This window comes from Kogia breviceps, chromosome 18, assembly GCF_026419965.1.
Source record: "Kogia breviceps isolate mKogBre1 chromosome 18, mKogBre1 haplotype 1, whole genome shotgun sequence".
Lineage (NCBI taxonomy): Eukaryota > Metazoa > Chordata > Mammalia > Artiodactyla > Physeteridae > Kogia > Kogia breviceps.
The window spans coordinates 22,843,995-22,867,094 of record NC_081327.1 but is presented as its reverse complement, the minus strand read 5'-3'; the positions used below and the strand labels follow the sequence as shown (position 1 = coordinate 22,867,094).

Genomic DNA, 23,100 nt, shown 5'->3' with positions numbered 1-23,100 from the left:
TTCACTATTCACAGGCCCCTTCTATAAGACTTAGGTGTCTAGAGTGTGGAGTCTTAAGACTAGGATTCCATATCATTACCTATAAGTCTTCATAAAAATTTGATATCCTTCTCCTTATTTGCCTGGATAACTGAACATGACACTTTGCCAGGTGCTATGAATGTACAAAAATATTAAGATGTTGTTACTTTGTACTTTGTATTTCAAATATCAAGAACTTTATATCTCAGGAGCTAGATAGGTATTTTAAAGTGTCTTCTTAAATAGTAATTACAAAGGAATAAGTATCAAATTAATGACAACCATAAGTGCAATAGGAACTCAAAGAAGAGGCCATTGTGGACTGACTGACAGGTGACATTTTTGTGAAGGAAGTCTTCCTTTGAAGGATTGGTGTATAATATGGATCAGAAATGAACAAGAAGTAATATAGATTTAGCATTAGCAAAGTCAAAACATGAAAAATGTAACTTTATTAGGAGCAACACAAAAAGGAAATAATTTGACAGTCAATAAAGAAAATCTTGTTCTGTTTTTTAAAAACAACACACAAAAGCTATAATATCTTTGAATATTTTCTTTTTATTTTCATAAGTGCATTGAGGAAAAACTCTAGTATCCTAGACAGATATCCCCATTGGTTTTATTTAATTGCTTTAGTGTTTTTGTATAGCTTGGCAAATGGCCTGGAATTTAGTATAGATTAATCTTTACACAAAATAGTTCTTATTTTAAAATTTAATTCAGTGAGTAGTTTACTAACCATTATAATACATTTTTACTTAATTTTGTACATTTATAAAAAGTAGCAATTTAAAATATGTATGCTACTTAATTTATTTCAAGATTTTATATTTTTTTAAATCAATAAACAGTGTAAAATAGGCCTGGTTGCCCATTTCTTGAAATATATTTTAAAAGAAAGAAAAAACAAATGAATGAAAAATCTCTGTTTAACAAGTACAGTACTGGGGACTTCAGGTTTCCGGTCCAACATGTAAAGAGCTTGGAAATCATACTCCCATCCTCCCTTCCATTCCCACCCCTGCCCCAGCCAAATGATGACCAAAATGAAAATCAACAACTCTTCTTAGATCCATTAGAGAATTGAAGACATTGGGCAAACCCTGCCCCCAAAACTGGAAAGACAGACAAATGCATAAAATGGCAGCTTACCAGAGCAGAAGCCACAGCTAGGGCCAGCCACTGGCAGGAACACTTAAAGAGTAATTCTGGGGACTCAGTTTGAGACTAGTTTAAGAGATTAAAAACTCCTACCTTTGGGGACCCAAACTTTCACGATTTTTACCTCTGTGAGCCACACAGGTTCTCAGGGTCAAGATCTAAGAAAAATCCTCTTGTGCTTCTGTCAGGAGAAAGGGTTTGTAAATAAACATTTTCAAATACTCCCAGAGCTACAGTTGTTAACAAAGCTGCCCTCAAGGGAAATTATTTTAGGAAAACGTAACCAACTTTGCTTTTTACCAGAGCCTAACTGACTTGGTGGTAATGAAATATCCAGCTCTAGCCCCCCTCTAGTCTTCCTGTCTCACCTTCATAGGTGAGAGGGGAAAGGACCTGAGAAGCACTTATGAAAGTCACAGCCCAGGGTCATAGTCACAGGACTAGAGAACACTTACCCGCCCCCTACATCTTACCACCACATCAGTCAAGCTCCTATACAACAACAGGGGAGCAAGGTTCAAACCCTATTTAAAAAGGAAACCCAAAGATAACAGAAGAGACAAAAACAAGGACACTAGAGGAAATTTTAGCCTCTGACACCTACAGCTACAGCAACCAGTAAATGCAATCTGATTCACAGCCAGATAAACATAAAACCTCACACTAAAGACCTGTTTACCTCAGTTCTTTTTGCTTGATACATCATGTCCAGCTTTCAACAAAAAAATACAAGGCATGCTAAAAGGCAGAAAAACAAAACAAAAAAACCCCACATTTTGAATAGATAAAGCAGGCGTCAGAACCAGACTCAGTTATGACAGAGATTTTGGAATTATAAGACTAAGAATTTACAATAACTATGATTAATATCCTAAGGGCTCAAATGGAAAAAAAAGGAAATGCTAGAAAACAAAAACACTGCAACAGAAATGAAGAATGCCTTTGATTGGCTCAGCAGCAGCTTGAACATGGCTGAGGAAAAAATCCGTGAGCTCGAAGATGTCAATAGAAACTTCCCAAACTAAAGAGCAAAGAGAAAAAGGAATAAAAAATATAGTTTATCTTAATGAATATTGAAGTGCAAACTGCTACACTAGTGGGCCCAATGACTCATAATATAGTCTCCTTCCACATTCACTCTGCTTAACCAAGGGGACATCAACAAACATGACACAAGTATAGCCTTGATAAGCTCTTAGACTTTGAGACTTACCCTCTTGGGATGCTGCCCTGAGATCTGCCCAGTCTAGTCACCTTAAGAATGAACGATTGGCTTCCCTGGTGACGCAGTGGTTGAGAATCCGCCTGCTGATGCAGGGGACACGGGTTTGTGCCCCGGTCCGGGAAGATCCCACATGCCGCAGAGCAGCTGGGCCCATGAGCCATGGCCGCTGAGCCTGTGCGTCCGGAGCCTGTGCTACGCAACAGGAGAGGCCACAATAGTGAGAGGCCTGTGTACCACACACACACAAAAAAAGAATGAACGATTGTAAGGAGAGATGCCTACTCAGGCCTCCCAGCTGACCTGCGAGCTGAATGCAGCCATGTGAGTCAGCCCAGCCAACCCACAGAATCATGAGAAAGAAAATGGTATGGTTGTAAGCCACTAAGCTTTGAGTTGGTTTGTTATACAACAATAAATAATCACTAGAAGGAATGTATTCTGTTTGCTTAAGAGCCAAATATGAAAGAATTTACAGAGATGGACCTGTCAACAGTATTAAAAGGTATGTTTGAGAAGTGCAAACTTAAGTAGACAGTAAAGGGAAAGAAGTGTGGAGGAGAAGTTGAAAGCTTAAGAGTTGAAGAGAATGTGCTTACTGACATTTCACAACTTTAATCACATCCTCTAGGAAAAAGGTACATGTGAAATAAGTGACTTTAGTAAATAAAGGAAAAATTCAAGGTATATTTGTGTTTTGTGTCTGTTGATAGCCAAGAATTGCATCTAGGTGTCTCCAAGTTGACTAACATGTGACAGATACCTAGTCTAATAAACATTTATTTTTAATGTTTCACTAAAAATAACCTATCTTGCAATTTGTAACTAAAAACACTGCCTCTCACCTTCGATTTATAAAGTAGCTATGTGTCTTTTATCCCTATTTGAGAAGTAAACAGTTTTACTCACTTGTGGTTTTTGTCACCACCCAAAAACACAGCTTATAGCAAAATGCTGTGGCCTATGGGTTTGCCTCTCAAAGAGGTATAGATCTCCAACTTGAAAAATAAAGTACACTAAAGCACAAGCCAAGCTTTCCCATTTAGCTAATTTATACCACACTGTCCACTTTGGAAACCAGAGTTTATCTTTTTAATCCAGAGAATGACAGCTGGAACATAATTGCACATAACCTCAGAAAAGTTTACCTCCTTAATACAATTCTGTACACGAGCACTGACCATTAAATTAGACCTCCACAGGCAATAGCACCCAATGCAATTTGGCTTTATGAGAGTTGTAGACTTATTTATTGTTTCCCTTTGCATTATTTTTTCATGCATTGGCAATGACTTTTATCATTCCTTCATTAGGTGCTATGTGCATTAAGCTCTAGAAAAGCAATTATTAAATCAAACTACTCAGTTTCACAAAAAGTTAAGCATAGAGTTACCATATGAACCATTAATTCCACTCCTACATATATTCCCAAGAGAATCTAAAATATATGTCACCAAAAACTTGTACATCGATGTTCATAGCATAATATTCATATTCATAACAGCCAAAAAGTGTAATAAACAAACCAAATGTCCATCAACTAATAAATGGATAAACCAACTGTGGCATATCAATACAATAGAATATTATCCCATTAAAAACATGAAACATGCTATAACATGGATGAACCTTGTAAAACATTATTCTAAGTGAAAGAAACCAGATACAAAAGGCTGCATATTACATGATTCCATTTATATGAAATGTCTAGAATAAGCAAATCCATAGAAATAGAAAGGAACTTGCAGGTGAGGGTTACCAGGAACTGGGCCAGAGAAGAAATGGGAAGTGACTGGACTGCTAATGGGTCCAGGGTTCCTTTTTGCGGTAATAAAAATGTTCTGGAATTAGTGGTAACAGTTGTACAACCTTGTGACTATACTAAAAACCACTGAATTGTACACTTTAAATTGGTGGACTTTGTGGCATGTGAATTATATATCAATTTAACAAAAGGAAAAAAACTACTCACATTCTAAATTTATAGCTGGGAAGTAGGTTGACAGGTAAAGCTTGAACCAGGGTTCTGATTTATTCCAAAAGAGAAATCAGAAAAACTTCTATGAAAAAATGATGTTACACTGATTTTCAGGAACTGATATCAAGTTGAAATTCAACCTAAGAAAAAAAGAAAATATGAGGAATAATTATATAATAAAAATAACAAATAACATTTATAGTTTTGCAGTTTTAAAAGCAATTTTATATACATTAAAAGTTAAGGGGCTTCCCTGGTGGCGCAGTGGTTGGGAGTCCGCCTGCCGATGCAGGGGGCGCGGGTTCGTGCCCCGGTCCGGGAAGATCCCACGTGCCGCGGAGCGGCTGGGCCCGTGAGCCGTGGCCGCTGAGCCTGCGCGTCCGGAGCCTGCGCTCCGCAATGGGAGAGGCCACAGCAGTGAGAGGCCCGCGTACCACAAAAAAAAAAAAAAAAAAAAAAAAAAAAAAAAAAAAAAGTTAAGTACTTTTGTAATTGTCTCATAAAACCCATTCAGTAGGTGGGATTGTAATTCTGATTTTATAGATGAGGAAACATTCAGGTTGTATTTTTCTGTTGTTGTATGTTTAAGCATCCCCAGGTCAAGATTCGTCTTTTTCGTCTCTGTGTAAAAGGCATACAGTGTGCATTCAGCAAATGTTAAGGTGAATGAATAAACATTAAGGCTTAGGGAGGGCAAGGGACTTTCTAAAGATCAAACAAAGCAGTGTGGAATACTGTCTTTGGCATTCAAATTCTGTGTGCTTTCCATAATATCACATCACAGGTCTCCTGTAAAGAACACATTTGTTCAAGTTCCAGCCTTTAAGCTGATATCAAAGTTATTTTAATTCAAAGCCAAAATGGAGGTCTTCAACAGCAGTCATTGATATGGCATATTATTAGACCTCAAAGAAAGCTAAAGTTAAACAACTGTACAAACTTTACTTTGTTGTTTACTACCAAACCTTCAGGTTAGTAGAGCAGACATTTACCAAGTGCCTGATATGTGTCAGCCACTATGCTGGGCCCTAGGAATGGGGCATAGAAATGATTAAGTCACTAGATTGGAAGCACCTAAGCACCTCTTCTGATGGAACTATTTTCAGTCTAGTAAGAGGTTCTTCCACATATTTCATCACTTTATCCTTGTCATTTATCTAGAAGCTGAGTTCAGAAATAAGTCAGAATACTCCAAAGGATTAAGTCAGAGGTCATTGGATTCCTTTACTCTCTATTATAAGCCAGAGGTCATTGGATTCCTTTACTCTCTATTATAAGCCACCCATTGACTACCAGGAAAAGAAGCCAACCATTGTTTTAAGAAAATTTCCATAAATTGCTACAGTCCTAACTTCTGAAATACAGGAATTTAGCATTTAGGCATGTAGCTTCTTCATGAACTCTCTATATAGTGTTCACTTACTGTAATACAGGCTCTTTCTTCTGGATCCACATTCTATAGGACATGGTAACACCACATATTTTTAAAGGTATTAACTACTTTCTGTACACGGATTATGCCTTTCTATGAAGACAGCCTATTTCTTGTTCTTAAACTGATTACTAAGTAGGACTGTTAAAAACCAAGGGATATTTATATAGCGACGTTAAATTAACATGTCTTAGATTTATAATTTGATCACAGATTAAGGTGCTTCTCCAGTCAACAGAGTGCCTGATATATAGTATGGTGCTTAATATCTATAGAATAAACAAACTAATTAATCACAGACTTAGTAAGTGATTAGTGAGAATCCACTTACACTGGAAACTAGCTTTTCTCAAAGTCCAAAAAAAATGATGTGCCTTAGTCATATAAGCTAGTAGAAGATTTTACCATCAAGCAGAGAACAACTGCTTCATTTCTTTTTTCTATGTGGTTTGCCATCCATTTAATTTAAATCAGTGAATTTTAAGACAAAAATAAGAAGAAGCTATGATTTAGTAAATGTTTTAAATATCAAGTGTCTATAACCAAATTTTAAAATTAAATTCCAATATTTTTATTATACTCAGTCAAAATTTCTTTTGGCTTCTCCTCACCTTCCAAATCTATTTTGTCCTCTTTTTTTTCCCCACTTCTGAATTCTGGTGTGACATTACAATATGATGTTGAGAAGTGCAGGTAAGTTTAGCTTGTTGACAGTAAGGAGCCTTTTTGCAATTACCATGTTCTAAATATAGGAATTAGCTGTCTCTCCCTAAAAGGGGCTAAACACTTCAGCAATGAATTTAAATGTTGAAAATTGTCACTGTTTTAATACATTTTATCACTTGTTTTCTTTGACTACTATTCTTAGTTGATAATTTATTGTTTAAAAAGTGGTCCCTGGTATATATTACCAGAAATCATCCTACTGTAACAGCTATGATATTCTATATTATCCAGAATATTTGGGACAGTGGACTCTCAGATCAACTCAATATTTTAGTAAGAAGCCACAGAGGTCACCTTAGATTTTTTTAAATAACTTCTGCAGAGTTAGAATACATATATGTAGCATCTTACAGATTCTTTTCTATAAAGTTCACTTGTAAGTTGTTTAAAACTTTTAAAATATCAGGAAAAGGATTATATTTTCAGAGTAGATCATAAACACCAATTTCACTGCTAGACTTTTTCTGGCTAGGATATCTGATTTGATAAACATTTACAATGAGCCTTATCACATTAGATAACACATTATTACCCCAGGTTGGCATTCAAGAACAAAGAACTATGATAATTGTTGTAGCTAAGAAGATTTTATTAGCTATATCAGAAACTTACTCTGTTGGCAATTAAATTAGAATAGCAGCAAATGAAAGTATTTTTAAACTTTTAATTTTATCATTTGTCAATACCTTTTTTATCCATTGATTTTAATAGAATCCTAATCACTCTTGATAACGCAATAACATAAAATATGAAAACATTTTTCTTTCAAAGTCTTAGCTTAATTTTTCTTGACTTTAGTCTACCATTTGTTATTATCCAGCTTGCCATTCTCACAATTATAAATTCTCCTCATAGAGAAACATTTTCCCCTACCTGATATTCTAACCGTTTTTTTACAGGAAAATATAATTTAAGAAACACACCACAGGGGACAAATACATGACGATGTTTCTTTAACATCCCCCTACAAGCAGTGAGAGTAGTCCTAAATTTTTCACTCTGTCGATTATAACTTTTTAAACTATCTGGAATGAGCCAGAGAACCTGAGCTTATTCTAGTGTCAGTTAAGGGCTAGTCCATAGCCAGAGGATTGTCATGTTCATAATTGTATCCCCTGTGAACATAATCGTATTAAAGTTGGTGTCTGTAATAGAAGATCAGCAAGATAAGCCAGGCTTATCTCACAGAAGAATTGCTTAAATACCTCGGGCTTTAGGTATAGAATGGGAACATCACAAAGCCTAAGGTATGCTCATTGGGCTCAAATGCCCTACAGTCTGGATTTACAAAATCAACAAATGCCATGTTAACTGGAATGACTATGTAGAAAATGTTACAGATTACCAGATCATATCCTAGGACCCCACAAATACAGAGATCCAAACAGTAAAAGAAATGAACAACTGACATTGGTGGGGAGAGGAGGGGATGGTATTCTGTCATTAGAAGTCCTCTTTATAGAGCAATAAGACAAATATCACACTTCCTTTTCAACTGAAAAAAGGATCACAGGTAATGATGAAGGATGTGGCATTTGGAGTTAAGCTGCCAAAATGAAAATCCCAGCTCTACCATTTAGTATCTATGTGGTTTTGGTCAAATTGTTTGACCTCTTGATTTCCTCATAATAAAGTGAAGATAATTGATGTCACAAATGCCTTTTATGTATGTATTATAAATTGTTCAGAATTCTTATATATAACTGATACTTTACCTTTGGGTAGACTATCTTTCCGTACTGTTATCTATGTGGTATAAATTGACATAGTATTTTTAAATTGGAATATGTTAAAAGTCTCAGATCTCACACATTTGGAGGATAGAAGTTCTTTCATTTATTAATTCATTCATTGAACAGATATGTACTGAGTGCCTAATATACAACAGGCCTGTTCTAGGCTCTTATAATATAGAGGTGAATAAAACAGACCAATTTCTCAGCCCTCATAGAGATTACACTCTAGTAGGTGAAAAGAGGTAATAAACATAATAAATGAGTTGTTTAATACTATGTCATGGTTAGGAGGTGATATCTACTGTGGGGGTGGGGAATAAAGCAGGGTAAGAAGGATACAGAAGGAGTTATCAGTTTTATATAGGGTGGTCAGAGTGGCCCTCTCTGAGAAAATGTCATTTGAATAAAGATTTAAAGGATATAAGGGAGTCATACATATGGTTAACTTTTGAAGAATACTCCAGGTAGAGGAGAAAGCCAGAGCAGAAGCCTTACAGTATAAGCATTCCTGGAATTAGCAAGGAACAGTAGAGAGACCAATGTCTTGGAGTAGAATGAAAGAAGGGGGTTAAGGAGTAGAAGATGAAATCTGAGTTAAATGAGGGCATGGAGTGTAAACTGAGTGAACCAGTAGACTATATAGGAAGAGCAAGAGCTAAAGCAGGGAAACTAATTAGAAAGCTAGTAAAATAATTCTGGCTAGAAATGATGGTGGCTTTGACCAAGGTAATAGTCATGCAGGTAGAAATGTTGGGATTCTGGATATTTTGGGATTGTGGATATATATTTGATTTCTTGGCAGACTGGGTAAAGGATATGAGAAAAAAAAATACTGTAACTATAGGGTTACTGGCCAGAGCAAGTAGAAAGATGGAGTTGCCATAACTGAAATGGAGCAGGTATTGGAAGAAAAATCAGGAGCTCTCAGGTTTTTTTGTTGTTAATTTTTTTCTTTTTTCTCATTAGTCATCCATTTTATACACATCAGTGAATACATGTCAATCCCAATCTCCCAATTCATCACACACACACACACACACACACACACACACCCCCCTCCACTTTCCCCCCGCTTGGTGTCCATACGTTTGTCCTCTACTCCTGTGTCTCAATTTCTGCTCTGCAAACTGGTTCATCTGTACCATTTCCTAGGCTCCACATATATGCGTTAATATACAATACTTTTTCTCTTTCTGACTTACTTCACTCTGTATGACAGTCTCTAGATGTATCCACATCTCTACAAATGACCCAATTTCATTCCTTTTTATGGCTGAGTAATATTCCATCATATATATGTACCACATCTTCTTTATCCATTCGTCTGTCGATGGGCATTTAGGTTGCTTCCATGACCTGGCTATTGTAAATAGTGCTGCAATGAACACTGGGGTGCGTGTGTCTTTCTGAATTATGGTTTTCTCTGGGTATATGCCCAGTAGTGGGATTGCTGGGTCATATGGTAATTCTATTTTTAGTTATTTAAGGAATCTCCATACTGTTCTGCATAGTGGCTGTATCAATTTACATTCCCACCAACCGTGAAAGAGGGTTCCCTTTTCTCCACACCCTCTCCAGCATTTGTTGTCTGTAGATTTTCTGATGATGCCCATTCTGACTGGTGTGAGGTGATACGTTATTGTACTTTTGATTTGCATTACTCTAATAATTAGTGATGTTGAGCAGCTTTTCATGTGCTTCTTGGCCATCTGTATGTCATCTTCGGAGAAAAGTCTATTTAGGTCTTCTCCCCATTTTTGGATTGGGTTGTTTGTTTTTTTAATATTCAGCTACATGACCTCTTGATATATTTTGGAGATTAATCCTTTGTACAATGATTCATTTGCAAATATTTTCTCACATTCTGAGGGTTGTCTTTTCATCTTTATGGTTTCCTTTGCTGTGCAAAAGCTTTTAACTTTCATTAGGTTCCATTTGTTTATTTTTGTTTTTATTTCCATTACTCTAAGAGGTAGATCAAAAAATATCTTGCTGTAATTTATGCCAGAGTATTCTTCCTATGTTTTCCTCTAAGAGTTTTATAGTGCCCGGTCTTACATCTAGGTCTCTAATCCATTTTGAGTTTATTTTTGTGCATGGTGTTAGGGAGTGTTCTAATTTCATTCTTTTACATGAAGCTGTCCAGTTTTCCCAGCACCACTTATTGAAGAGACTGTCTTTTCTCCATTGTATATCCTTGCCTCCTTTGTCATAGATTAGTTGACCATAGGTGTGTGGGTTTATCTCTGGGCTTTCTATCCTGTTCCATTGATCTATATTTCTGTTTCTGTGCCATTACGATACTGTCTTGATTACTGTAGCTTTGTAGTATATAGTCTGAAGTCAAGGAATCTGATTCCTCCAGCTCTGTTTTTTTCCCTCAAGACTGCTTTGGCTATTCGGGGTCTTTCGTGTCTCCATACAAATTTTAAGATTTTTTGTTCTAGTTCTGTTAAAAATGCCATTGGAAATTGGATAGGGATTGCATTTAATATATACATTGCTTTGGGTAGTATAGTCATTTTCACAATATTGATTCTTCCAATCCAAGAACATGGTATATCTCTCCATCTGTTGGTATCATCTTTAATTTCTTTCATCAGTGACTTATAGTTTTCTGCATACAGGCCTTTTGTCTCCCTAGGTAGGTTTATTCCTAGGTATTTTATTCTTTTTGTTGCAGTGGTAAATGGGAGTATTTCCTTAATTTCTCTTTCAGATTTTTCATCATTAGTGTATAGGAATGCAAGAGATTCCTGTGCATTAATTTTGTATCCTGCAACTTTACCAGATTCATTGATTAGCTCTAGTACTTTTCTGCTGGCATCTTTAGGATTCTCTATATATAGTATCATGTCATCTGCAAACAGTGACAGTTTTACTTCTTCTTTTCCAATTTGTATTCTTTTTATTTCTTTTTCCTCTCTGATTGCCATGTCTAGGACTTCCAAAACTATGTGGAATAATAGTGGTGAGAGTGGACATCCTTGTCTTGTTCCTGATCTTAGAGGAAATGCTTTCAGTTTTTCACCATTGAGAATGATGTTTGCTGTGGGTTTGTCGTGTATGGCCTTTATTATGTTGAGGTAGGTTTCCTCTATGCCCACTTTCTGGCGACTTTTTATCATAAATGGGTGTTGAATTTTGTCCAAAGCTTTTTTTGCATCTATTGATATGATCATATGGTTTTTATTCTTCAGTTTTTTAATATGGTGTATCACATTGATTGATTTGCATGGTGTATGATCCCTTTAATGTGTTTTGGGATTCTGTTTGCTAGTATTTTATAGAGGATTTTTGCATCTATATTCATCAGTGATATTGTTCTCTAATTTTCTATTTTTGTAGTATATTTGTCTGATTTTGGTATCAGGGTGATGGTGGTCTTGTAGAATGAGTTTGGGAGTGTTCCTTCCTCTGCAATTTTTTGGAAGAGTTTGAGAAGGGTGGATGTTATCTCTTCTCTAAATGTTTGATAGAATTCATCTGTGAAGCCATCTGGTCCTAGACTTTTGTTTGTAGGAAGATTTTTAATCACAGTTTCAATTTCATTACTTGTGATTGTTCTGTTCATATATTCTGTTTCTTCCTGGCTCAGTCTTGGAAGGTTATACCTTTCTAAGAATTTGTCCATTTCTTCCAGGTTATCCATTTTATTGGCATAGAGTTGCTTGTAATAGTCTCTTAGGATGCTTTGTATTTCTGCCGTGTCTGTTGTAACTTCTCCTTTTGCATTTCTAATTTTATTGATTTAAGTCCTCTCCCTCTTTTTCTTGATGAGTCTGGCTAATGGTTTATCAATATTGTTTATCTTCTCAAAGAACCAGCTTTTAGTTTTATTGATCTTTGCTATTGTTTTCTTTGTTTCTATTTCATTTATTTCTGCTCTGATCTTTATGATTTCTTTTCTTCTGCTAACTTTGGGTTTTGTTTATTCTTCTCTCTCTAGTTCCTTTAGGTGTAAGGTTAGATTGTTTGAGAATTTTCTTGTTTCTTGAGGTAAGCGTGTATAGCTATAAAACTTCCCTCTTAAAACTGCTTTTGCTGCATCCCATAGGTTTTGGATCATCGTGTTTTCATTGTCATTTGCCTCTAGGTATATTTTTATTTCCTCTTTGATTTCTTCAGTGATCTGTTGGTTATTTAGTAATGTATTGTTTAGCCCCCATGTGTTTGTGTTTCTTAACATTTTTTTCCCTGTAATTCATTTCTAATCTGATAGCGTTGTGGTCAGAAAAGATGCTTGATATGATTTCAGTTTTCTTACATTTACTGAGGCTTGATTAGTGACCCAAGATGTAAACTATCCTGGAGAATGTTCTGTGCGCACTTGAGAAGAAAGTGTAATCTGCTGCTTTTGGATGGAATGTCCTATAAATATCAGTTAAATCTATCTGATCTATTGTGTCATTTAAAGCTTCTGTTTCCTTATTTATTTTCATTTTGGATGATCTGTCCATTGGTGTAAGTGAGGTGTTAAAAGTCCCCCACTATTATTGTGTTACTGTCGATTTCCTCTTTTATAGCTGTTAGCAGTTGCCTTATGTATTGAGGTGCTCCTGTGTTAGGTGCATATATATTTATAATTGTTATATATTCTTCTTGGATTGATCCCTTGATCATTATGTAGTGTCCTTCCTTATCTCTTGTAACATTCTTTATTTTAAAGTCTATATTACCAATATGAGTATTGCTACTCCAACTTTCTTTTGATTTCCATTTGCATGGAATATCTTTTTCTGTCCCCTCACTTTCAGTCTGTATGTGTCCCTAGGTCTGAAGTGGGTCTGTTGTAGACAGCATATATATGGATCTTGTTTTTGTATCCATTCAGCAAACCTGTGTCTTTTGGTTGGAGCATTTAATCCATTCACGTTTAAGGTAATTATCGATATGTATGTTCCTATTACCATTTTCTTAATTGTTTTTGTTTTTGTAGGTCCTTTTCTTCTCTTGTGTTTTCCACTTAGAGAAGTTCCTTTAGCATTTGTTGTAGAGCTGGTTTGGTGGTGCTGAATTCTCTTAGCTTTTGCTTGTCTGTAAAGCTTTTGATTTCTCCATCAAATCTGAATGAGATCCTTGCTGGGTAGAATAATCTTGGTTGTAGGTTCTTCCCTTTCATCACTTTAAGTATATCATGCCACTCCCTTCTGGCTTGTAGAGTTTCTGCTGAGAAATCAGCTGTTAACCTTATGGGAGTTCCCTTGTATGTTATTTGTCATTTTTCCCTTGTTGCTTTCTTTTTCTTTGTCTTTAATTTTTGCCAATTTGATTACTATGTGTCTCAGCGTGTTTCTCCTTGGGTTTATCCTGCATGGAACTTGCTGTGCTTCCTAGACTTGGGTGGCTATTTCCTTTCCCATGTTAGGGAAGTTTTCGACTATAATCTCCTCAAATATTTTCTCAGGTCCTTTCTCTCTCTCTTCTCCTTCTGGGACCCCTATAATGCAAATGTTGTTGCGTTTAATGTTGTCCCAGAGGTCTTTTAGGCTCTCTTCATTTCTTTTCATTCTTTGTTCTGTTCTGCAGCAGTGAATTCCACCATTCTGTCTTCCAGGTCACTTATCCATTCTTCTGCCTCACTTATTCTGCTATTGATTCCTTCTAGTATAGTTTTCATTTCATTTATTGTATTGTTCATCTGTGTTTGTTTGTTCTTTAATTCTTCTAGGTCTTTGTTAAACATTTCTTGCATCTTCTCGATCTTTGCCTCCATTGTTTTTCCGGGGTCCTGGATCATCTTCACTATCATTTTTCTGAATTCTTTTTCTGGAAGGTTGCCTATCTCCACTTCATTTAGTTGTTTTTCTGGGGTTTTATCTTGTTCCTTCATCTAGTACATAGCCCTCTGCCTTTTCGTCTTGTCTGTCTTTCTGTGAATGCGGTTTTTGTTCCACAGGCTGCAGGATTGTAGTTCTTCTTGCTTCTGCCATATTTAACATTTAGTTTAACAACATTTACTGTACCTTAGGCACTCTTTTAAGCATTATCATTCAATCAGCATAAGTCTATGAGACAAACTAATTCTGTAGCCCATGCAGCTTTACAGTTTTACAAACATAGTTTAACTTTATTAAGAACGCCTATCCCTAAATTCACTGTTCCTTTTCATTATACCTTTCTCTTACTAATGTAAGAATTGTATAAAAAATCATATATATATAGTTTCCAATGATTTCATGTATCTGGGTAACATTAGTAGATGTTTAGCAGAGTCCCACTGAATATTAAAATGTTTAGATATTAACTAACCGTGTCATTTTTTTTTTTTAATTTGGCTCTGCCAGATCTCAGTTGCAGCACATGGGATCCTTGTCACCATGGGCAGGACCTTTTAGTTGCGGCATGCGGTATCTTTAGTTGTGGCACATGAACTCTTAGTAGCAACAAGCATGTGAGATCTAGTTCCCTGACCAGGGATTGAACCTGGGCCCCCCGCAGTAGGAGTGCAGAGTCCCAGCCACTGGACCTCCAGGGAAGTCCCTAACCCTGTTAATATTTAAATATTCTGTTTAATCATGTAGCAAATACCTAGCAAATAAATACAGTCTTTTGAAGTGAACCATAATAGGGAGAGATTGATTTTTGGAATGCCAGTGTGAGGACTTCATGAACCTGTTGTCCCCTCCCTCCCCATAAAACAAACAGACAAACAAACAAAAAGTACTGGTCTAACAACTAACATTAACCATTTCTGAACTCTGGATATTAACCAAAGCCACAGAATGTTCTGCGCATTGTCTATCCAAGAGGAACTCCTGATACTTAAGACAACAGGGTCTGTGGCATTTTAACTTGGAGCTGTTTACATCCCACCTCCCCTCTCCACTGAATGGTGCAGCAGCCATGAACAGCTAGTAGCCTCACAGTCAGTGGACGGGGTGGAACTTTGGAGCTCATTAAAATTCCCATCCCTATAGCACTGTCAATATGCGTCTAAACTAGCAACTCCTTGGAAAATCCCTTCTCAGGATGTTGGGGCTATTTGATTTGACTCAGAGTTCAACCCAGCAGGAAAAAAAAAAAAAAAAAGCCCTGTTCCTCCAAGACATTACCCAAAACAACAGTCTGCTGGAAAAATCCCAGGTGTAGTGAACAAGAGCCTGGCCAAAACATAAAAGGAAGCTCTGAGGCACCAGACAACCACAGGCACTTTGAAAGGCTAGAACACATTCTTGGACATCTTAGATCGTTAAGAACATGCCTAGAAAGGAAAATACCTCATTCAAATACTTAGCTTGAGTGTGCTACCTTGAGGCTCTGCTCAAGCAAGAAATGAAAGGTAAGGCTATCTTGTAAAGTGCCTGACGTTTGAAGGCATATCTTCACACACAAATCCCACTGACAAAGGTTGGAAGATATACAGACAAGATATTTAAGGAAATCTAATGGCCAATCATTAGCTGACCACTGAGTTATACTGAGTCATGTATGCCTCCTGGGAAACCAGACTTAAAACAAGAACTTTAAAAATAAGAAAATAGGGGCTTCCCTGGTGGCGCAGTGGTTGAGAGTCCGCCTGCCGATGCAGGGGACACGGGTTCGTGCCCCAGACCGGGAAGATCCCACATGCCGCGGAGCGGGTGGGCCCGTGAGCCATGGCTGCTGAGCCTGCGCGTCCGGAGCCTGTGCTTCGCAACGGGAGAGGCCACAACAGTGAGAGGTCCACATATCACAAAAAAAAATTTTTTTAAATAAATAAATAAATAAATAAATAATAAAATTTTTTTAAAAAAATAAGAAAATAAAAGAACTTTGTGGCAGGCACTGTAAGGAATATAGAATCTATAGAATTCATCTAGGGAAGTCACTGAACAAATGAGCAACAACAATAACAAAAAGAAGAACCAACAAACCCTTAGAGGGAGATACCATAGCTGTTATATTATCTAAGAAGTCCACTTTCCAACAACAACCAAAAAACACTATAAAACATGCAAAGAAACAGGAAAGTATGCCACATACACATTTTTTTTAAAAAAAGCAAACAACAGAAAATGTGGTGTTGGACTTAGTTAACAGAATCTATAAATTGGCTATTAAAAAGATGTTCAAAGACCTAGAGGAAACTAGGATTAAAAAAGTAAACGTGGGCTTCCCTGGTGGCGCAGTGGTTGAGAGTCCGCCTGCCGATGCAGGGGACACGGGTTCGTGCCCCGGTCCGGGAAGATCCCACATGCCGCAGAGCTGCTGGGCCCGTGAGCCATGGCCGGTGAGCCTGCGCATCCAGAGCCTGTGCTCCGCAATGGGAGAGGCCACAACAGTGAGAGGCCCACATACTGCAAAAAAAAAAAAAAAAAAAGTAAAGGTAAGTATTACAACTATGTCCCACTAATAGAAGATATAAATAAAGAAGTAAAGGTCATTTAAAAAATCAAATAGAAATTCTGAAGTTGAAAGTACAGTAACTGAAATGAAGTATTCTGTAGTGTGCTCAACAATAGATTTGAGCAGGCAAGAGAATCAGCAAACTTGAATATAGGTCAATGGAGAGTATACAGAAAGAAAAATGAACAACCTCAGAACCTGTGGATCCACCATCAATCATACCATCATGTGCATAAAGCGAGTCTTAGAAGAAAAAGAGATAAAGAAAGGGGGAGAATGTATATCTGAAGAAATAATGGCTGAAACCATCCAAATATGATGAAAAACACTAATCTGCACATAGAAACTCAACAAACTCAAATTAACTCAAATAGTACACACTGAGACACATAAACTGTCAAAAAAAGAAAGATGAAGAGAGACTCTTCACAACAGCAGGCGGGATGCAACTTGTCACATATAAGAGAACCTCAACAAGAGTAACAGCTGACTTCTCATCAGAAACCACAGAGGCCAGAAAGGGACGATACATTCAAAGTGCTGAAAGGAAAAAAAAAAAACTGTCAATCAAGAATTGTATATGTGGTGATGCCATCCTTCAAAAATGAAGAATTTTAGATATTCCTAGATAAACAAAAACAGAATTCATCACTAAAAGAACACACTTCAAGAATACTAAAGGGAGCCCTTAAGGCTGAACTGAGAGGACAACTAGATAATAACTTGAATCCACACAAAAAAGTGAAAACCATCTGTAAAACTATAGATAAGTATAAAATATGGTTTGTGTATTTCTGTCAAATAGTACTTCTTATTTCCTAGGTGATTTACAGAACTACATAAAGTAATAATTATAAATTTGTGTTAATGGGCTGATAATATATAAAAATATAATTTGTATAATAACAGTATTACAAGGGAGGGAGGATTTTGGAGCAAAGTTGTTGTATGTACTAGGTATTGTTATTTCGTTAAGTTAATATGCTAATTGCAATCCCCAGGCAACCACTAAGAAAATAGCTCAGAAAATATATAATAAAAGAAACTATGGAATTAAAGCAGCAATGGAGGAATAGAAGAATTAAAAAGACATATAGAAAACCAATAACAAATGGCAGGCAAAAGTCCTACCTTATCAGTAATTACATTGAAAGTAAATGGAATAAACACTCCTATCAAAAGGCAGAGATTGGCAGAATGGCTAATATAATATGACTCAACTAGGTGCTATCTGCAAGAGAAACACTTTAGATTCAAAGATACAAATAAGTTGAAAGTAAAAAAAGGGGGGTGTAAATTACACCATGCAAAGAGTAACCAAAGGAGAGCTGGAGTGACCATTCTAGTATCAGATAAAACTAGGGCTTTAAGACAAAAATTATTACTAGAGACAAAGAAGGACATTTTATAATGATAATAAAAAGGTCAGGGCTTCCCTGGTGGCGCAGTGGTTGGGAGTCCGCCTGCCGATGCAGGGGACATGGGTTCGTGCCCTGGTCCAGGAAGATCCCACATGCCATGGAGCGGCTGGGCCCATGAGCCATGGCCACTGAGTCTGTGCGTCTGGAGCCTGTGCTCCGCAACGGGAGAGGCCACAACAGTGAGAGGCCGATGTACCACAAAAAAATAATAAATAAATAAATAAATAAGGTCGATCCATATGGAAGTTGTAACAACTACAAAGACATACACATCTAACAACAGAGCCCCCAAGATACATAAAGAGACAAATCGATAATTCAGCAATAAATAATTGGAGGCTTTATTACCCCAATTTTAATACTTTCACTAATGTATTAAACAACTTGGCAAAAAATGAATAAAGAAAATTACACTATAAACCAACTAAACCTAACAGACTTGTATAGAACACTCCACCAAACAACAGCAGAATATGCATTCTACTCAAGCACACGTGGAACATTCTCCAGGACAGACCATATGCTAGGTCATAAAACAAGCCTCAATAAATTAAAAATATTGAAATCATCCCAAGTATGTTCCCCATCTGCAACAGGATGATAATTAGAAATCAGTAACAATTTGGAAATTCAAAAATATCTGGAAATGAAACAACACAGTCCTAAAAACCGAATGGGTCAAAGAAGAAATAAATCACAAGAGAAACTAGAAAATACTTTAGGTGAATGAAAACAGAAACACAACCTACCAAAATATATGGAGTTCTTAGAGGGAAAAACAGTTCTTAGAGGAAAATTTATTGTTGTAAATGCCTATATTAAGGAATAAGAACAATCTGAAATCAATAACCTAACTTTCTACCTCAAGAAGCTAGAAAAAGAACAGCAAACTAAACCCAAAGCAAGCAGAAGACAGGACATAGAGGAAATGAGTAGGGAGTAGAAAATCATAGAGAAAAACCAGTTGAACCAAAAGTTGGGTTTCTTAAAGATTAACAAAATTTACAAACCTTTAGCTAGACTGATCAAGAAAAAGAGAAGACTCAAATTACTAAAATCCAGAATGAAAGAAGAGATCACTCGCTACCAACCTTAAGACCTAAAAACGAAGCTACAAAAATGACCAATAAGCACATGAAAAGAAAGCTCAACATCATTAGTTATTAGGTAAATGTAAATTAAAGCCACATTGACATAACAGTTCATAACCACTAGAATGGCTATGATCAAAAAGATAGACAAAGTGTTAGAATTTGGAAAAACTGGAACCCTCAACTATTAATGTTGGGAATGTAGAATGATACAGCCATTTCGGAAAACATAAGTTGACACAGAAACTTGTATGTGAATGTTCACAGCAGCATTATTCATAAAAAGAGCACATATTGCTTGATTGCATTTATATGAATCTCCAGAATAGGCAAATCTATAAAGAAAGTAGATTAATGGTTACCTATATCTGGGAGTGCAGGGCTTAGAAATAGAAATAACTGCTAATGGGTATGGAGTTTCTTTTCTGGGAGATGAAAATGTTTTAAAATTTGATTGTGCTTACAAGCTCAACATCTTTTTGAATATACTCAAAACCACTTAACTGAATACTTTAAATAGGTGATGTTTATGAGATGTGAATTATCTCTTACTGTTTAAAAAATGAATCATTAATATAATGAACTGGGCATTTCATTTCACATTTTTATCCTTAAAGATAAGTTCTAGCACCTAAACTTGTAACATTTATCATTTTAATGTTTGATGAGAGCAATGTCTCCAAAGATGATTGTTCTTTTTTCTTTTTTTAAATAAATTTAGCTGGACAACTTAGCCAGTCGGCACATTTAGCTCTCCAACTGCCATACAATGTACTTGGTTTAGGTCGAAGTGCAAATTTTCTTGATCATCTTTATGTTGGTATTCCCCGTCCATCTGGAGAGAAGGTGAGTAAAAAATGGATAATTAATCTATTTTTTAATATTTACTGTTCAAATATTTGAATTAAAATATTTTTATTCCCTTTAAAGAATTTTTTAAATTCATTGGTAGTGACCAAAGCTTATCTTACATAGAGCACATTATAATTTGAAGATATAAACCTTAAGACTTCCTGCCTCTCCTCTTCCCTGCTTTTTCTCCTTATCATTTTCACCATCTAACATACCAAATATTTTTATTTTGGTTATTGTCAGACTCTACCTCAACTTGAATTTTAGCTCCAAAGCAGCATTTGTTCATAGCACTTTGAACAGTGCCTGCTACATAAGTGTGTTCAATAAATTAATGAATCCATGAGACAGAAATATAATCCTTCCCTGAAAAGATGGATAAATTTTTGCCAATAGGAGCCCTATTGGGGGCCTAATATATGTAAATTCAGCTTAATCCATACCTAGGATTTCAGTTAATCAAAGAATACTTAAGCTTTTTCTTATTTATTTTAGAATAATTATTGTGTTTTTAAAGTGTACTGAATGTTAAATGTTCTTAAATTCTTTTTCCAGTCTATACGGAAACAAGAATGGACCGCAATCATTCCAAATTCTCAGCTAATTGTCATTCCATATCCTCACAATGTTCCTCGAAGGTAATGTCTTTGCTTGAACTGAATTTGGTAAAAATACTGTCAACTCTGAATCATAGTTACATCTTTTAAAAACTTTCTCTATTCCTGCTGTGTTCCCATGAGTGTCATGACTTAATTTGCTTACAGCAAACTTTAAATGCCTAAACATACCTAAACAAAAGGTCCCTGACATTTTTCACGAAGAACAAACTAAACCTTATTAGAAAAACAGCAGGTTAACTAACTAGGGATTTATACATATTCTGCTTAAATAAGCTGGTCTTCAGTTTACTGGCCATAAATTATAAAATTTCAGGCTGCTGAACTTTATAAGCAGTGATCTTTTTTAGCAAATGCTTTGAGAAGTGGTATATATCCCACAGTTGTTAGGCACAAATTTTGAAGTTTAGCAGACCCAGGCTAAAAACTCAGATCCACTGCTAGCTGACTGAGATTGGATGCTAGTCCTTTGTTCTCTCTGAGGGTCAATTTCTGCACTGTAGAAATTGGGAGATAAAATACCTACCTTACAAGAATGAGGATGAAATATGCTTAACACAGTACCCAGCATATAGTAAGTTTTCAGTGAACGGTAGGTATTTTTATCCTTATTAGCAAAACATGTTCCTTCTATAATATAGCATTTAATTCTAAATCTTTATCTCTGTTTGTTTTTCTTTAAATTATTAGGTTGATTCCATTATTTCAAAAAGTAGGTGGTGAAGGTATTCATTAACATTTAAATTTCATTGGGAAAAATATAACTTGTTCTTAAGGCTACTCTGATGTCAATATGAAAAAATAACCTATTAAAATGTAGCTAGTGGCTTATTACATTTCTTCTCAAAATACAGCCTGTACTGTTCTTTTTTCATCTTCCAGTTTTATTGCAATATAATTGACATACAGCACTGTGTAAGTTTAAGGTATACAGCATAATGATTTAACTTACATACATCAAAAAATGATCATCACAGTAAGTTTAGTGAACATCCATTTTCTCACATAGATACAAAATTAAAGAAACAGAAAAAAATACGTTTTTCCTTGTGATGAGAACTCTTAGGATTTACTCTCTTAACAAATTTCATATATAACATATGGCAGTGTTAATTCTATTTATCGTGTTGTGCATTATATCCCTAGTACTTTCTTATCTTATAACTCGAAGTTTGTACCTTTTGACTGTTTTCATCCAATTCCCCCTCCCACCTCCCACCTCTGGTAACCATAAATCTGGTCTCTTTTTCTATGACTTTTTTTGGAAATATAACTGACCTATAATACTATGTTAGTTCCTGTTACACAACATAGTGATTTGATGTTTCTAAACACTTCAAAATGATCACCACGGTTAAGTCTGGTTACAATCTGTTGCCAAAGATATTACATAATTATTAACTATATTCCCCACACTGTACATTTCATACCCGTGACTCATTTACTTTGCGGCTGGAAGTTTGTACCTCTCAATCACCCTCACCCATTTCTCTCCTCCCCTCATCCCTCTCCCCTCTGGAAACCACCTATTTATTTTCTGTATCTATAACTCTGTTTCTGTTTTGTTATGTTTGTTCATTTGTTTTCCAGATTCCACAATATAAGTGAAATCATACAGTATTCGTCTTTCTCTGTCTGACTTTTTTCACTTAGCATGATACCCTCTAGGTCCATCCATGTTGTTGCAAATGGCAAATGGCAATTTCATTCTTTTTGCCATTTGCAAATGGCAAATGGCAATTTCATTCTTTTTTACAGCCAAGTAATATTCCATTGTGTGTATGTGTATATGTATAAATGTGTGTGTGTGTGTGTGTGTGTGTGTGTGTATAGAGTCGGGGGGGAGAGAGGGAGAGCACTCACATCTTCTTTATCCCTTCATCTATTGCTGGGCACTTAGGTTGCTTCCATTACCTTGACTATTGTAAATAATGCCACAATGAACATAGGGGTGCATGTATCTTTTCTAATTGTTGTTTTCATTTTCTTTGGGCAAATACTCAGGAGTAGAATTGCCGGATCATATGGTAGTTCTATTTTTAATTTTCTGAGGAATCCCCATACTGTATCTATTAAAAAATGGGCAGAGGATCTGAACAGACATTTTTTCCAAAGAAGATATACAGGTAGCCAAAAGGCACATGAAAAGATGCTCAACATCACTAATCATCAGGGAAATGCAAATCAAAACCACAATGAGATATCACCTCACACCTGTCAGAATGGCCATCATCAAAAAGACAACAAATAACAAGTGCAGGTTGTATTGTCCTTTACTAAATTTTTAGATGGTTTGCTAGAACCAGCTCACACCACCTCATGAGCTGATTGTGTGCATCTCTTTCCACTTCTGTTCAAGGAGGTCACGTTAAAATCAGCTGTGATCGGACTGTTTACACCATGAAAATTGGCAAGTGCCACTCAGGTTTTTTTTTCCCCCCCAGAGAGCCAGTTTACCAGCACACCCCTGGAGGTATTTTATGGTGGATTTATGGGCTTTAGAACGAAACTA

At 36.1% G+C, this 23,100-nt stretch overlaps 1 protein-coding gene across 2 annotated transcripts in view; it reads left to right on the top strand.

The window, feature by feature from the left end:
* Positions 1-23,100, top strand: part of ITFG1 (integrin alpha FG-GAP repeat containing 1) — a 267,360-nt gene that overhangs the window by 239,334 nt on the left and 4,926 nt on the right. For both annotated transcript variants that reach the window (XM_059045665.2, XM_067018203.1), the window contains 2 exons: positions 19,841-19,965; positions 20,527-20,609. In XM_059045665.2, the coding sequence (XP_058901648.1) occupies positions 19,841-19,965; positions 20,527-20,609 (208 nt within the window). The remainder of the gene's footprint in view (positions 1-19,840; positions 19,966-20,526; positions 20,610-23,100) is intronic.